The sequence below is a fragment of the Chanodichthys erythropterus genome, chromosome 23 (assembly GCF_024489055.1).
Source record: "Chanodichthys erythropterus isolate Z2021 chromosome 23, ASM2448905v1, whole genome shotgun sequence".
NCBI classification, from domain to species: domain Eukaryota; kingdom Metazoa; phylum Chordata; class Actinopteri; order Cypriniformes; family Xenocyprididae; genus Chanodichthys; species Chanodichthys erythropterus.
The window spans coordinates 3,165,738-3,184,669 of record NC_090243.1 but is presented as its reverse complement, the minus strand read 5'-3'; the positions used below and the strand labels follow the sequence as shown (position 1 = coordinate 3,184,669).

The following is an 18,932-nucleotide window of genomic DNA, read 5'->3' as shown; positions in this document are numbered from 1 at the left end:
ACTGAAAGAAACATGCATCTTTTCTATGCAGATCACTACCTGTTTCCCTCACAACCCCATCCATGAATGAGTGATCCATTTGTCCGTTGTCATGGTGATGGCATACAATGGTGTATCACCACAATGCTGGGGCACCTTTGTCTCAAGAATTCATGCCATTATCTGGCCGTCAGGCTAATGCAAACCAAGAGCTTTTCATTATACACACGCTTCTACAAGTGGCATTCATAACCCGTTTCAAGTGAAAATGACCCTCACCCTCTAATGTCCTCTAGAATGTTGCTGATTCTACCTCTGTAAGCATCATTTAAATGTGTTACACCTAACTAAGGCAGAGGAACTCAAGTGAGCGTGTGAATTGTACTGCCAGATAAGAATCAGCTTGTTTTTCCTGCGTATGTTAATTAATTTGGGACTGACTGCTGAGTTCACAGCTTAATAAATTTATTCATGAGAACATCATTTAAACAGATCCCATTTAAACCTGATTAAAAGTGGCTATACAACTGCTCTTTTTATTCCCAGTGGACATACAATATTCACCGGCTCAGTAAAATAATGCTTACGGTGTGTCATCCAGTGAAACTCATTTTAAAGATAAAAGGAAGTCCACTAAGGCTTTGCTCATATCATATAAACATATTTCAGGCATTTTAGGGGGATGTGCTCTGCAAGTAAATGGATATAATCGGAAGTGTCACGCATCTATTTTATAGACTATTTTTCAAGGGCGTAGATTTGGTTTCAACTTTGGGGGGGTTGAACGTTGGTATGGTTGTATTGTATTGGGGGGGTTGTAACTGATGGATTTGAATATTGGGGGTGTTACCTCCCCCCCATCCCCCCACAAACTATGCCCCTGCTATTTTTTATAAACCAAGTACAGTTGCAAGAACTTTACATCAAGTATATGGATGACAATGAGAGGCACTAAAAATAAATTATAAAAATGTATATAAATGGTTACACTTTATTTTGTAACTATAAGTAACATTGCAACATGTCAAATAACTCATTAATTTGCAACTACATATCAACTAACTCTCATTAGAGACTGTTGGGTTTAAGGTTAGGGTTACGGTTAGAATAATTTGACATGTACTTGCAAAGTTACTTATAGTCAGTAGAATGTCTGTTGGGGACCATCAAAATCAAATGTTAGCAGATATTAAGCAGACAGTCTACTAATACTCTAATGACTGGTAGTTGACATGTAGGTGCAAAGTTACTTAGCTAGTAGAATGTCTAAAGTCGACTAACGAAATAACAAAATAAAACACAATAACAAAAATGACGTGAAGAGACTCTGGTGTGGCGGCCATGACGTGATGAGACTGTGGAGTGGCAGCCATGACGTAAGCGCAGCTGGCAGGACCTCTAAGACTGCTGAACTCAGGCTAATCGGACTTAGAGGTGCTAGGACCACTGTACTTGGAAGCACCGGACCAATGTGCAGTTTTTTGGGGTTTTTTAATAATCCAAAGTCTTGATGTTCCTTATGACACTGTTCGTAGTGCAAATTCTCCATGTCAAAGCTCATGTTGTTTTCAAAGAAACGTGATTAACGAATAACGAACCCTCACTTTCTTTCCAGTCATATGAATTCTTCGCTTTGCATATCGGAATGTTTGAACCCAGACCACTAACAATTTACTAAAATTTTTTATATATAATCCTATAGCCTATATTACATTATCATATGGTCTGCCATATAAACACTATAAAAACCATAAAACAATTAGAGCACCATTTACTTGCCTCAAACAACTCTATAGGTATTATTATAATTATTGTTGTTGTTACATTTAGGCCTAATTTATTGACACACTTTAATATGTGAATTATATTATCAGAAAACTAAAACATTTAGCATTGTCAGGCTTTTATTTGTGCTTAATGGATAAAACAATGAAGTTTATTCGAGTTTATGTGTGCTATAAATTTGATCTGCAACCAAATGGCACTGTTTTCAACACTCCTGATGCTTCAAATCTTTTCCTGAAACAATCAGAGAAAAGTTTCAAAGATTTAAGAGGCTTCATTTCTCCATCTCTAATCCAAAGTGAACAACAACAAAACAATGACTTAACTTAGCTACATGAGACTCACTGATAGTAGGCTGATATGAAACAAAGCTAGACAAGATAGCATAAAAAATGTTGGATGGAAACTCCAAGATGCGCATAAATTATATAACGTATGCGTCTAATTGACGCAGACAAATTTTTGATCTGATAAGAAGACGTGCATAAACCACGATGGAAACACATTTACTGAATAAATCCCTTGATGTGCAACAAAAAACGTGACTTTGCCTCAACAGTGGATGTGATTGGATAACCAGCGGACCAATTTTATTGCACAGCATCTCAAATGTTTGTTTGATCATCCTGAAATGCCTGAGCCAAAGTCTGTCATCAAAATGATTTAGTTTAAATCCTCCCAGAAGTGTCTCACATGATTGCATTGCCAAACACCATGGCATCCAAATACAAGATGACATGACAACGTTTATTGCGTTTGTCTGCGCACTCTGAGGCACAAGTCATTTATGATGTACTGTAGGAAAAAAAACCCAAAGTGGCTGCTCCGACTGTAGCAGCTTCCATTTTTACTACAGGTGTTTTGTGCAAATTTCCCAGAAAGTGATGATTTTGTTCTCTTCAACACATGGGATGGAAACGATGCTTTATTCACAAATGTTTTTTTGCGATATTCCAATTTTGTGCATAAGTTAAATACTTCAGCATGTTGTGAAAGTGAACATTCTTTAAAAGCCCGCTGGTTTACATAACTCCCCCTAGTGTGACATACCAGTCGTTCTGACAGTATGTGGACCCACATAAACCTGATTTTTTCACACTTATGAGGTTGTGTCTCGGACTACGGCAACCCTTTGTATCGAACTGAAAGGTATTCTCTAAGTCACTTAAGGCATTACAACTCTCACTTGACATGCTGTGAGTATGTGAGTTTTCAAATGACACTAGTACCTCAATTTGACAACTGACTGAATCACTCAAGTCTGAAATAACCTGCATAATGCTTGAGGTATGATATGAAAGATGTCAACCTACTGACATTCAATGTTTGCTCTTAGGAAGACTGTTGTGAATAGAGCTACTAGTGTGCCTAAAACAACTTTAATAGAAAATGATGAGACAAGTCGTTCTTCCGTGCATTGTATTCTCAAAGGGCAAACAATCTTCTGCATACATAATTCAGCTTGAAGGACAGCTACTCAAAGAGTGTCATACTTAGAAATGAGAGAGTCAAAGCAGGGATTCAGCTCTTTATCAGAGGGTGCTTTCATTAAACTACCTATTAAATGGATGAGACCTTTCTTTTACACACCGGCAGCAAGAGAGAAAAGAGTTTGCTAATTCACTTGTTTGGGACAGCTCAGTTTTGAGCTTGTTCTATTTCTCATGAATATAAGCATCTGCATCCTTCTTTTGTCCTTTATTTCCAATTTCTTATCCCTCCACCCCTTACTCTGGAAAGGGAATGAGATCCTAAATCCACTTGACATTAAATGCCTGGATCTGGTATTAGGATATGGAATATCAATAGGAACTTTAGACTAATTGCTATATTAGCTGCAACAATGACAGATAAAATGAAATCACATTTCGCAATCAATGCAGCCAGCGATCGGAGAACATGCACGACTAGGGAGATGCATCCATAAATCTTTGTGCTTAAAATTTATGAGGGCATTATTTATTTATTTTTTGGTATTCAATTACATTTTATATTCCTCAGTGTCTATTCTTCCATGTTCTTTTTTCAGAGCACATTTGATCACATTGAGGTTATGCATGGGTTGTTTGGTGGGAAAGAGTAGCCTATATATATATATATATATATATTTATCGACATGTATATGTCAATATTTAATTATTCAAGTAATTATTCAAATCTATTTCAGTTTTTTTTTTTTTTTTTTTTTGTCTTTTCTTGTTTGGTTTATTAGGGAAAACCCTCAAAGTGTCATTTGCTCTCTAGAAGCACAAAAAGGGCTGTACACAAGTGAATATGAAAGGACAATTCAGAGAGACGCAGTTTAATCAATGTTCATATACAAACCTGCAAGCTCCATATTCAGCGGCACATCTGTCACAAATGTCACAAGGACGTTTTGCAACAGTAATTGCACTGAAGATGATGGTGTACAATGATGCGGGGCAGAATTGAGACATATATACGAGAAGAGAAAGGAAATAAACAGAGCCGGATTCCATTACGGATAATCATGTCATTTTCAGAACTGTCAACGTCTTAATCGCACATCTCAGGAAAGGGATGTGAGATTCTCTCAGCATTACTTTGCTTTCAGGTTCAAATTGGCTGTAGAAATAACCTCTCTGTCTGCTAAGCATAATTGTAAATGACAGTACTGCACATTAAAATCCCTTGATGCACTTGGGCTCTGATGACATATTAACCCACATGCTCGAACCACACACTGATTCACACTGAAGTTCAAATCTATACTAACTCAGTTTTCTTGTTTTTGCTGCTATTCTTGTGCCGCTATCATAGAGGTATGTTTTCTGGGCTAGCAGATATATTACATAGAATAAGGTTTCTATTTCAGTCTTCATTTTACTAAAGCTCTTTTACATGCCTAAACCATTAATTAAATGATATTATGATATTTACACACCAATATCCAAAAGTTTGGGGTGGTAATTATTTAGTGAGCATAAGAAGACTGCATTTATTTATATATATATATTTTTTTTTTTTTTTTTTTTGAGGTGGAAAAAAAATCAATTTCTTAGAAAATCTATGAAAGCCCATTTACACCTCAGAGTAAGTTAATAATAAATATAATTCTTATTAACATTTAACCATGGCATTTTACACTTTTTAAGGATTCTTTGATGAATAGAAAGTTCAAAAGAACAGCATTTATTTGCAATAGAAATCTTTCATAACATTATAAATGTCTTTATTTTCACTTTAGATCAATTTAATGTGTCCTTGCTGAATAAAAATAATAATTTCTTTCAAAAAATAATCTTGAGCCCAAACTTCTTTTTGTTATAAATATGGATATATGTCTTACAAAAACACGTCGCTTCACTTCAGAAGGCCTTTACTAACCCCCTGGAACCATATGGATTACTTTTATGAAGGATGGATGTGCTTTTTCTGTGAAGCTTGGAAGAGAATATTTTTTAATATAACTCCAATTGTGTTTGACCAAAAAAAGAAAGTCATATACACCTAGTATGTCTTGAGGGTGAATCAATTATGGGATAATTTTCATTTTTGGGTGAACTAACCCTTTAATGGTACAGTAGCTAAAAGCATTAATCGAATTTGGCAAAATATTTATTAAGCAATTATGATTTTGATTCTATGTCCAGCTTATTATTCTTTTGAGTACTGTATGTACAATATCACTAATTTTACAGTAATACTGTATTTCCTTAATTGGTTCTCAGGTCAATATAGTCTTTCTGCTTTGTTAGCCTTGTGATTTTGTACAGATATACACTAGAATGTGCATGCTTGCTGTAGGTGACATGGTGCTTGCAAATCATGAGGAAATGAGAAAAATGCAAAATTCAGCACAGACCTTGAATAAGTTCAGAGAACAGATGGCAGACTGCAAGAGATGGTATTTAAGAGGCTATCATTACTTGGAAAAGCACCAGAGAAGAGTGTGTGGAATGTGAGAGAGGGAAATCTCAAGTCATCTATCTCTGAAAATGCTTCACAGTGAATAGAAACGCCAATTAGTTAAAGTTACACGGGCATCTCTTCCCACAATGCAGCAGCTCTTAGCTGCACAACTCTCTCTTGTTTCTGAAACGCTGATAGCCTGCAAAACATCCCAAAGAAAGGAAGAAAGGATGACCAGTGAGTGGGTGTGCATCTGTTATTCATTACGGTTCCTTTCATGTCCTATCAGCCCACACAGCTGGAGATGCTGCTCATGAACTGAGCTTCACATTTTAAGGTATAGATTGATTAAACCCCAAGAGTGCCGTTGCATAGTTACAAGACAAAAAAAAGACTCCAAAATGCTGAGTGCACTCCTTTGAATATAACTAGCTATGTTTAAATTACTGCAAGTAATAATGGAAGCATGTCATGCATGTTTAAGAGGAAGGATGCTCTGATCTGTTGTGTGTTTCCAGTGTCTTCAATGTGGCTGTGCTTCTGGACATTGAAAGCCATAGGGCAGCAGATTCCCACAATGTTCATGAGCTCAAAACATCATAAATACAAAACCACTTCTCCTTTTGAGTGACAATGCATGAGGATTCTAGCAAAGAGGATCCAATGTGCTCTTTAGATGATTCATAAAAATGAAAGCAATATAGGCTGAATATTCACAATATATTTTACTGCAATATAAAATTAAGCAACAGTGAATATTGAGAATATTTGGAAATAATATTTTGTACTAACTCGCAAATATGAGAGTCTTTTAATATCATCTCTGATAAAAACATCAACACCAAAACACCACTAGACTAGAGTTGGTAAGTAATTTTCTTGAAACGGTCCATTCAGTGAATTGATCCATAACCCTTAGTCAAAGATTCTCCATTGTGCAAAAAAAAAAAAAAAAAATGATTAAATTATTTTCTGGAATGTATTCAGTGGAAAATTTGCCTTGGACATTTTAAAGGGTTAGTTCACCCAAAAAATGAAATTTCTGTCATTAAGTACTCACCCTCATGTACATTGTGGGACACTGCTGCTCTATTACAGGATTTCTCCAAATCTCGTTCAGCTTTCTGTATATGACAGAGAGTGTTTTCTTCCACTCCCCCACACCCATCAATCCATCACATAAACCTACTGTAAAACATTTACAAGAGTATTTACTGGTGCATTCAAAGAATTGCCTCTCATTGAAGCTCAAGGCTAGATTTTTCTCCCTGAGCCTTTGGCGAAAGGTTTAAGAGAAGCTGTATCAATAATATTGGCATCTGTCAAAGAGAGAAGGACAGACTTTGTAGAGAAGATGTCAAGAGTCAAGATACAACAGACTCAAGGTTTAGAACGAGACAAATATCAGCGGTGCTGTGAAGAGCTAGGTGAGTCAATGAGAGCTAACAGCTAGCACTTTCAGTCTGATTAGATTTACCCATTGGAAAGTCATTACACTAGAAGCCGTGGCTCCAGGGTTTCCCTTCATCCTTTTACAAGAGTGCATCAATTATACATGGCAGTCATTTGTCAAACTGATTTCAAAAACGAGATGTTTTGTTTGCACTTCTGTCTTTTCCTTATGTCTCGTAAGCGATAAGTGATGTCTGTATTAGTGAATTTTAGATTAAGGGCCTCATTTAGAGGAACATTCTGAGTGGTGATGAAATATTCACTAAAGCATGTCGAGACTCATTATTGATCATATTAGGAATTGTTAAAGGAAGATGAAGAGGCTATAGGTTGTCTTCATTACCATCAATAATTGAAAACAGCCAGCATGATGCACAAAGGACTGAATCTAATCAAGTACATCGATAGATTCCTCTTTCACATTCAGGTAATCCACAGTAGGGTTGCCAGAACTTTGAGGAAGTGGTGTAATTTGTAGACCAAGCATTCGGTGAAGCATATCTCTGCATCATGAAATATCATCTGTGGGCCACTTGACACTCCTGACTTTATTTTTCTGTGTTTTTTCCTCTGCTTTATGGATCACTGGTCATTTCTCTTGAAGCTGAGACTGGCTTAGCTCCCAAAGTCCTTAAAACCTTGGAGCTTGTACAAACAAAATTTTTCATAGCCCAGTCAATAAAGTCTCCGGGGTATCAAACGCTGTGGAGATGGCCCAAGCGGAGCTCTCTATAGCCAGTGCCAATCACATCACTCGAATTTGCCATGGCAGTCAAACAAATACTGATGTCCTGAAGCTCAGAAACATTAGCATTCGTTTAATTTTATTCGCCACATTTTTAACAGCCCAGACTTCTCAGGATAAATCAAACTATTAACTTTAAATGTAAAGGCCGTATTTTTAAAAGGTGCTGCCAGCACCCCTCATTCACATTCCATGATAGTCGCACATATATATCATGACTAGCGTGATAAATAAGAAATAAAATGCATAAACAGAAAAGACTGGCCACAAAAACACCATGCATTTCCATTTTTTATGTATATGGAAGTATGGAGCCCTTAAAAGTGCATGGTTGTTGATGGTAAAAAATTATAATTCAAATTATAAAAATGTATATTTCAATGCTTTTGCTTTCTCTCGCAAAAATCCCATTTCATTTTTTCCCCCATATACATGTCCCTTTAGGCGCTTCATACATGAGCACTGGAACATTATGCTAATACAGTCGAACCAAAATTTATTCAGACACCTTGAACATTTCATTCATGAATACAGTTTATTCACTATAATTTAAAAAAATGGTAATGAAATATGGAAAGATCTCAGAGTTAAACTGTGTCAGAAAAAAATCATCTTAATTATGTCAGATAACACTTAAGCAAAACATGGTCAGGTCAAAGTGTCTGAATAATTTTTGGTTCCAATTTTTTATCAATTTTATTGGTAGTCCACTGTATGAAGAATTTTGGGGCATAATATGTCACAGTTTACTTTATTTTGCTATCCTCCTTACATAAATGAACTATAGTGTCCTGCGCTCACTAGTAAAAAAAAAAAAAAAAATTATATCTAGTGTCTGAATAATGTATAATGTATGTACGGTCTAAAATCTGTAACATTTAAATGGACTGTATTGGCAGAGCTTTCATGAAAATATGATGTATATTTTACTTTTGTTTTCCCATTGGATACAGTTAAGCAATATCACACCAGATGTTCTGAAGTATCAGCCTAATTGTGAGTGCAATATTACTTTTATACAGCAGTTCTATAAACAAGATGTTTATATTAAGTAACTACATTAGAGACAACATTGTCAGTTACTTTGCCTATTTTTAATTCAACAGTGAAAACAGTTCCAAACGTACCCACAGCAGAATAATTACTGCACAACTCAGTAGAGGCATTTCTAATTGAATCAAGTGTTTTGAACAAATCAGTTGAGTGAATGATTCACTTATAAAGAAAATGTTGCTGAATTTGGATCCGCAAAATAGCATACTATGCGGTTCCAAATTTAGCAAGTCACTAGTTTTGTTCCAGAATTAATCAAATAAATAATTTATCATAATACATTCACTTGGCACTACCTACTGGTGTACTGATGTAAGTGGAAAAAGTCTGACTGAGTGTTGGAGGCAATGAATGGATTTTATAATGCAAATATCAAACCTGCAAATGTGTAATTGAGTGTTATTTTATGATTATTTATATACTATAGTAGTCAACATTTGAAATGGATCAAATGAGTAGATCAAAGTTGTCCTAAGAAGAAGGTTTTAGGACAACACTGATGAAAGGTTTTGATCCACTTCAAATGTTGACTACTGTATTATGCTATATACAAATTAAGTTATGACAAAATGTTCAAAAATTTTAACCATGCTCATTTTAAATAATTAAACTGAACAAGAGGTATAATTTTTTTACTGATGCAATGTAACATTTCATAACTAGTGTTCCACCATATTATTCTCTGTTGATCCTTTGTCTCTATGAAGGAAGCTCAGTAAGCTATATAAAGCTTTACAACGCCACTTTCCACAATGAGCACAGTGTACCATATATTCCTATTGCTCTTAGTAGATCATCTGACTCTGTTAATAACAATATTTGAGTGATCCTTCAGCATTTCCCTAGTCATAATGACAGGGAATTGATTCCACTTAAGAAAGCACGTATCGATGACGCGGGACAGCAAACTGTCCCACTCCAAGGTGCATCAGGCACAATAATGTACAAAGTGGCTGATCGATATGGCTTGGCAGCGCTTGCTCTTTGCAGTGTCCATAATGTGATGTGTACTCAATCAATAACCTCTCTTGGTTGACAGACAGACTGGTGTGGCCTAGGGTTTTTTTCTTGCACGCCGTGTAGATAAGAGCCAACCAGGCCGAGACAGGAAATTACATGGCTGTCCACCATGACAAGTGGCTGATCGGAAGTTGGAGTCCCAACATATCCATAGGTCTGAAAGAGGTAACATGTGACTAATATCTTGGGACCATAAAGCAGGTAGATGTTGCATGCTTTAGTGGTTTTGGTCAGATTAAATCTTTCCTTATTGAACATCTTTAAATGAAAAGATATGGATTGATGAAAGAGGGGATGTTCAAAGATGCTTGCTCAACTCTATTGGTTTGGCTGGATGTGGCGAGACCAAAGGCTCTTGAGCTTGTCTGAGCAGTCAATGAGACTTATGTCCACATAAGCAGAGGTTGAAGTGGAATTTCTTTTATTTATTTGCTCTCCTCATTCACATTCCAATGACACAAACCAGTCTGAGAAACATCGGCCAGCCTGGGAATACGTCCATAGCCCTTTGATTATTTGCTGCAGTCTTGGAAAACTCTTTGTGAATATGCCAGTGATACTGTCTCGCATGCAGTGTTCAATATATTTTTTTCCATACTGATTTGTCTTAGGCATTTTACCCATATTTTGAATTATGCTTTGTTTGCATTGATAAATGTCCATAAATAAATTATGTCCTGGCAGAAAATTAACAGTACCTTTTCAGTTTTTCTATGGATTTTTTTATACAATATAGTGATAGTGTTTGTCCTTTGACAAAATTGTTCTTTATATTTTGTAAATATGTCATATTCATATCATGTTCATGTAGGTACATGTCATACCATGTGCATTTTAGTTTGTTAATTTTAGTTCATATTAAAATATTTATTTAATTTTGCACATCATCTAAAATGTTACTTCATCATCTAAAATGATTTTTTTCTAGGACTAAAATTAATTAAATATGTAAAATGATTGAATATTTGATTTAAATATTTAATTGCACTTGTCAACTAAAATGCTACTTTCATTGACTTTTTTCTCAGACAAAAATGACTTAAATGTAAATTAATATGAAAAATGTTTGAATAAATGTAAGTTTATTTTTGCACTTTCATCGACTAAAATTCAAATTTTATTTAGTTTTTTTGGTGCACAAAAAGTATTCTCGTCGCTTCATAACATTAAGGTTAAACCACTGTAATCACATGAACTGTTTTAGTTCACCCAAAAATTAAAATTATGTCAATAATTACTCACTCTCATGTCGTTCCATACCCGTAAGACCTTCGTTCACCTTCGGAACACAAATTAAGATATTTATCCGATGGCTCAGTGAGACCTGCATCGACAGCAAGATAATTAACACTTCCAATGCCAAGAAAGCTACTAAAGATATATTTAACAAACACTGCTCCCATGCCAGGTCTTTTTAGAATTTTTCATCCCTTTTTGTTGCATTTGTCTTTGCACCACAGGACAAAACATTTAATCCCAAAACTCATGTAACACATTTTATAGATTTATTGGAAGCTACAGGCAATGTGTTCTCCTCAAAGGCAATGACGTTAATGGACAAGCAGAAGCGAGTGACCTTGCAGACTGTTCCTGGGTCAGACTGAGAGGGCCATGAGTCCTTCCAAAAGGATTATCCCAATGAACCCAGGAAGCAGACCTGGGTGCACATCGTAAATTATCTTTTTAACAACTCCCACATCATTTAAGTTAATGCAGACCACTCCTATAGGATTCACGGAAATAAGGTCAGACACTTTGATCTGTATTCATTTGACCCCACTCTCTGTAATGTTGCCTGCGGGTATGTGATTTTCAATGCAGCTCCAGCCGTTTCCGAGGTGCAAGCATGTGACTGACTGATAGAAAGTGCTGGGGCGGGAGGTTAAATCAAATTTATGACTTTAGTAACTAAATGAATTCCACAACACATTGTGTACGGACAAGTACTGCACATCATGCAGAACAGATAAAGGACATGCTGCTGTAATCCGGAACGGGATTGAAGTAGCTCAGGAGAGTAGAAGTGAGATGGCACTCAGTGTCCTCGGAACACCATGACTTCACACTTCTTCAGTAAATCCATGCTTGACTGATGGGACATGCTGCTAATAGGTTTCCACCCAGTGCTCATTATAATACTTCCTGAACCACAAGCGCTCTTACTTTACAAAATGTAGAACAGCGGGAGCTTTGTGGACGGAGATAAAAGGTATTAGCTCATTTCATGGCCAGTTCTTTGGTCTTGAGCATACCTTATATTATGGTTTAACCATGTATGCGGTTGGCTTGTAATAGTTGGCCGATTCAAAGGTTTTAAAAGAATGGGCACTCAAGCCGCTCCCTTTATGACATCATAATCACTTTATTCACCACTGCAGACATGCATTATAATTTGCATTAACGGTGCAAAAATCAATGCAGAAGGGACAAATGGAATGATGAGCCCCATCTGTGGGACCTAAGCAAATTATTTAAATATTTTATACACTGTTCAAAAGTTTGGAGATTTGTTTAAATGTTTGTGTAATACTGTAGGTCTCTTTTGCTTAGTTATCAAAAATACAGTAAAACAGTAATATTGTGAAATAGGTTTAGAATTTTAAATGACTTTTTTCTGTTTTAATATATATTTTAAAATGTAATTTATTCCTGTGATAGCAAAGCAGATTTTTCAGCAGTCTTCGGTGTCTCATGATCCTTCAGAAATGTCTTTATTGTCACTTTTGATCAATGTAATGCATCTTTGCGGAATAAAAGTATTCATTTCTTATTCCTACTGATCCCAAACTTTTGGACGATAGTGAAGAAACTATTTATTTTGTATTAATGACCCAAAAATGAAAAAAAAAAAAAAAAAAAAATGTTGTTCCAAACCCATAAGACTTTCATTTATCTTCTAAACACAAATGAAGATCTTTTAAATGAAATCGGAGAAATTTCTGTCCCTCCACTGACAGTCTATGCAATTACCACTTTGACTCTTCAAAAAGTCAAAAAGAAGACACTGTAAAATGAATCCATATGAGTCAAGTGGTTTAGTCCAAATATTCTAAAGAGACATGATCACTTTATATGATGAACAGATTGAATTTAGGCTTTTATTCACATACTGTATAAACGTTCATCAACGCACACATCAGATATGGTAAAGGGAAGCTAAATCAGGCTTGTTTGACATGTGAGAACCAATGAGGTCCATTCTCGTGTTACACGGCATGTTTGAGCTTCTGGAAGAACCAATGAGGTTAGTTCTTGTGCATCAAACAAGTACAGTTGAGCTTCTATTATGTTCGTTGATCAATGTTTGTATGTGAATAATGCATAAAATAAATGTGTTCATCATATAAAGCAGGGATGGGCAACATCGGTCCTGAAAGGCCACTGTCCTGCAGAGTTTAGCTCCAACCCTCATAAAAACTCACCTGCCTATAGCTTTTTAGTAATCATGAAGACACTGATTACCTTGCGTTTGATTAGGATTTGAGCTACAATAAACTCTGCAGGACAGTGGCCCTCCTGGCCGAAGTGGCCCATCCCTGATATAAAGCAATCATGTCTCTTTAGAAAATTTCAGCTAAACCGCTAGAGGACTAAACCGCTAGATTCATATGGATTAGTTTTACAATTTCTTTATGAACTTTTTGAAGTGACAAAGAGGTAGTTTTGTGGACTGTCAATAAAGAGACAGAAATCTCTCCGATTTCATTTAAAATATTGTTACTTGTGTTTCGAAGATGAACGAATGTTTGGATTGACATGAGGGTGAGTAAATGACAGGCTTTTCATTTTTGGGGGAACTAACCCTTTTTTTTTTTGCTTTTTTTTTTGCTTTTGCTTTTGCTTTAGTACAGTGAATATTTAAAGGTTAGTTATGTTGGAAACAACATTTTGTATATGTTCTCATTTTAATCTGTCTTCCCAGGTGAAAAAAAAAGTTTCTTCCATAATGTACTTAAAGTGCCCTATTTTTGCACACTAATTTTGTACCTAAAAATATACTAAAAATTCTTCTTTACTACTTCTTAAGAACATTTAAGTGTACTCAACTGTGCTATTTTGAGACACCATGAATATGAACTAAAATGTGCTTTTAACATACTATCTCTGTATTCAAAAAATATATTTAGTTACCACTTGAACCCATCTTTCATACACAGAGTGTACTAAAAGTGGTAACTATGTGTACAGAAATGTGTTAAAAGCAAAATAGCACAGTTGAGTACATGTTCTTAAGATTATCTAAGTACTAAGTAAGTAATTTCTGAAGTAAGAAGTACTAAAGTAAACTTTTTTTCACCTGGGTTTATACATTTAAGCAATTACTATGTTTATAGACATGTTCATATAATTTTACTAAAATTATAGACATACAAGTTGAAATAAAACTTGCTATTGATTTCATTAGTGGCACAGTGTGCACAATTTCAGTATAATCCTGACAAAATTCTACAAAAGAAAGGAGATTGTTCAGTCCTCTGACACGCCAAGGTCAGAGAAAGCTATGCAACCTTCAGAATCACCTGAACTGCGCAAGAGATGATTAAGAGAACTCTCTCGTAATGAATATCAATCCTCCTTTCATTTATGAAAGGTTCTAGGTCTGTCATGGAAGATTTGATTCATTAACCCTAATACTCCTGGAGACCTTCTTTCCACCACCATCAGAATAATAGTCACCTTTCATCCGCTGCTATTTTGACCCATGGAGATTAATTTGACATTTATCAAATAAATTTTTAGGTTAAACAAAGTTAAACAAAAAAAAAATGCAAGACTTTTGTTTCTCATGGTAAATAATGATAGCGGTAGCAATGGAAAGTTGTTCATTTAAATTAAAAAAAAAAAAAAATTATTATAATTTTTTAGTATTACAATGTGATACTTCTGAATACTCTGATCAATATATTAGTTTTTTTTTTTTGTTTTTTTTTTGTTTTGTTTTTTTCCAAAAAGCAGAGCATGTAATTGTTGTGCATAAAACTGTCTTCTGCAGTTTCAAAGCTGTTCACTGCACTGGCTTACGTAATAGAGTCATGGTGCACCACAGGAAATTGAGCATTAGCATGTGGTTTTACATTGGCCAGGAATCAATATTTGTAAAGGAAGATAAATTACATAAATTAAACTCTTAAGTAACTGATTTACTATTTAGAATTATGCAAAAACAGCCAGAACTTCTAGAGATGTTTAATCATTTGAATTTTGTACTTGCTCTGTAGCAGAGCCCTGGGTTTATTTTGTGTGCGTATCATCAGAAGCTTGCAAAACATCTGAAGATGCAGGAGATTACAAAGGAATACAAGATAAAGAACATTATTACAGTACGTCAGGTGGCATGTCCATGTGACGAGTTACATATAACCAAATCCCTCTTTTACTGGATTGCCAGACTTTAAAGAAGGAAAAAGCAATCATTGCGAGAACAAAGAATTTGCCAGGACTGTCTTTAAAAAGGCGACCCTTAGTTATCTTCTTTTTTTTTTACTAGACTTAATAAAATCATAGTAAGGCCATGATTTAACACAGCTTGTGGAGGGGTGACAAATGGTACATGTTGAATGAACTACTCTCAGCAGATAGGGTGCAGTGAGAGATATGTGGGTGAAGGGACGGCTGTTGTCTTTGACCTGCTCTGACTGGAAAAGCTCAGCCTGCATTTGGTCAATACGGGCAGGAAGGTCTTCTCACGCTTGATCCTCCCACTCGTTCATTTACTGAAGCCATTTACGGGCAAAGAGCTGTGTCACTTCATTCATGCTCATGTTATATACATATTCATAGCATATGCTCGCTCATTCAGTGAGGTCTGTTTTAACACAGGTAATCAAAGAAAATGGGATGCTATTTTTGCCCCGGTTTTATTTATAACCTTATTTTTATGGTTTCCGGTCTCACCTACTGCACACAAACAGAGCACACACAGAAACTGACTCCTCTTATCATAGAAAAATGGATTTACTGCGTTTTTATGTTATCAGAGAAAATTGATCTTGATGCTTAAGATGCATAAAGCACACAAGAACAGGCATGCAAAAGAAAGTTTGGTGATTACTTTTGAGGGTTTAAAGGCTGAATTCAACACAAATCAAGTCAGACTATTTTTTTAAACTTTAATTGGATTCTTAGTGCCAACAGTATTTAATTGATGGATCCTTAAATAAATAAAAAAAATCAATTTTTAGAGGAAAATTAAACAGAAAGTAAGATTAACTTTCTATTGAATTGTCCTCTAAAATGGATGTGTTTTTATTTAAGGAAAGAGAGAAACAGAAAGGCTTTGTGCTTTTCTGCCTCTGTTGGTTGCATAAGCGAGTACACAATTTAGCATTGCAAGTTTATCTACAGCATTGAGCTCCACAAAATCTTTAGCTCTAAAAGATTATTTTGTACATATTTCATAATGATCCAAGAATGTTAAACAATTTAAAAAAATAATAATAACTTAAGCTTCTTTTTTTTCTTTCTCTTGCAGATATTGGCCATCATATCCATTCTGTTCATCGTTCTTTCAACAGTTGCACTGTCCCTGAACACCTTGCCCGAACTCCAAGTGACAGACGAATTTGGCCAAGCCAATGACAATCCTCAACTCGCTCACGTTGAAGCCGTGTGTATCGCATGGTTTACAATGGAGTATCTCCTGCGCTTCCTGTCATCACCAAACAAGTGGAAATTCTTCAAAGGGCCACTAAATGTCATTGACTTGTTAGCTATATTACCCTACTATGTCACTATTTTTCTGACCGAGTCGAACAAAAGTGTGCTGCAGTTCCAGAACGTGAGGAGGGTGGTGCAGATATTCCGCATCATGAGAATATTGAGGATTCTGAAGTTGGCGAGACATTCGACAGGACTACAGTCTCTTGGATTCACCCTCAGGCGCAGCTACAATGAGCTCGGCTTACTCATATTGTTCTTAGCCATGGGAATCATGATATTCTCAAGTTTGGTCTTCTTTGCAGAGAAGGATGAGGATGCAACCAAATTTACCAGTATCCCAGCTTCGTTTTGGTGGGCTACAATCACTATGACGACAGTAGGCTATGGAGATATTTACCCCCAGACTCTACTTGGCAAAATAGTCGGTGGACTTTGCTGCATTGCTGGAGTGCTGGTCATTGCCTTACCCATCCCTATTATTGTGAATAACTTCTCCGAGTTCTACAAGGAACAGAAACGACAGGAGAAAGCCATCAAGAGAAGAGAGGCCTTAGAACGAGCCAAGAGGAACGGAAGCATTGTCTCAATGAACCTGAAAGATGCCTTCGCACGAAGTATGGAGTTAATGGACGTTGCTGTGGACAAAAATGATGATAAACAGCCAATGGACAACCACCTTTCTCCGAGCCGGTGGGGTATTCCACAGCGCACATCCTCGGATACCAGCCTCAGATCCTTTGACAAGAAGTTTCCCAACAGCGGCCCACACGAGCCACGGGAATACGTCAGAACGCCTAGTCCACAGCATCTGAACGCTCAGAAACTAGAGGAAATGTATAACCAAATGACAAAGACACAGTCCTTCTCGGATCTCAGCACAACCAACAGCACACAACCTGCAGCTGTGTCAAAACATGAGGTAGAGTTAGAGATGAAGGAAGTCCCAACTGCCAATGAACGCCAACCCAAGGAAAGAACCATCACGGATGTCAGAAGCATATCGAGCGTTGACAGCTTTGCAAGCTGCACTGCTGAAATTGGACAGGGTGAGAAGGCATCCACCCCTTCTTATACAGCAGAGTTGGTTCAGCAAAGGCAGCCGAAAGTACCTCTGAACTTTCAACTCGGCCAGCTGACCCCCTCTGATATAAGTCCCGAGGAAAACTCTGGGACTGTCAACCAAGACACCGACCAGCAATCAGATGGTGAAAACTTCAACGAGATGGTAGAGAACATCAGAAGCTCCATTCGTGGCACGAATCCAATGAAGACAAAAGGCCTCAAAGTCAACTTCATCGAAACGCCAGAGGATGCTCCTCTGACACCGCCCAACACTTCTTCTCCACAGGATGTCAACAACAGTCTTCTGGAAGATGACTCCCCGGAGGGAGAGTGCTCTCCTCTCTGTTCGGATTCGGAGATACTGGGTAGTATCCCAGTAAAAGGCTTGGTTCTTTCTCCAAAGATGCTGGCTGGCGGATACCATCCTGGTGAGACGGTGCTGCTTCTGGGGAACCTGGAGGAACAGGAGTATGAGGAACAGAACCAAATGGAAGTGGCTTCCGCAGCCCTCTCCTCACCCAAACTAGCAGCACAGAACTGCACTCAGGGTGTAGTCAGTGGTAATGGGGAGGAAAAGCCAGACTCCAACCAAACTGAACACAAGATAGAGAACCACATGTTTACGCCAGAGATCCATCTTATGCCAGGGGATGGCAATCACTCGCCATCTTGCGAAACCGGGATGTGACTGTGGCCTGACATTCGGACAGAATGGAGTGCACTGGAGGAGAAAAGGGCACGCGGATGTGGTCTGAAAGATATTTTTGCATGGCATGAAAAGTCCCTTGTAATTGTGTTATTGTCAATAGCGCAAACGAGACTGCAGTTCTTGCAGATGAGACCTGGAGAATGCGGGTGCAAACTAGAGGCTTGTTTAGAATGTATTTACCAAACAATGAGGACATCGTTGACCTACCTGTACATTTTACCTTTTCACTTCTTTTATTATTTTATAGAGACATTCAGAACCATAGTGGGACAGATCTACAAGAGCATGCATATTAACAAAGCTGTTTTACGGTGCTTAGTTTGCTGAGAGCACTCCACGGTAAATATAGAGACTACCGCAATGACAATGCACATAGCCACAGAGGGCAAAGTAGATGTCAAAAGGGTTTTTTGTTAGCCTTTTTTGTTTTAAAGAGGGAATTTTCATCAAAGACTGTGAAAAGTGAGCTGCAAAGTAGCGACGTATTGAAACATATCATGACTTTCTGTAGAAAAGCAATGTGTACCTAATGCAGATGTGTTTTGTGTTAAGATTTAGGAATGTTCTATAATATCACATATTTATTTGGGGATT

At 36.8% G+C, this 18,932-nt stretch overlaps 1 protein-coding gene across 1 annotated transcript in view; it reads left to right on the top strand.

Moving 5' to 3' along the window:
- The window catches only part of kcnb2b (potassium voltage-gated channel subfamily B member 2b), a 122,804-nt gene extending 104,425 nt beyond the window's left edge, over positions 1-18,379 (top strand). Inside the window, exon 3 of the mRNA XM_067378175.1 lies at positions 16,380-18,379. Within this exon, the coding sequence (XP_067234276.1) occupies positions 16,380-18,317 (1,938 nt within the window). The 3' untranslated portion in view covers positions 18,318-18,379. The remainder of the gene's footprint in view (positions 1-16,379) is intronic.
- The last annotated feature ends 553 nt before the right edge of the window (positions 18,380-18,932 follow it).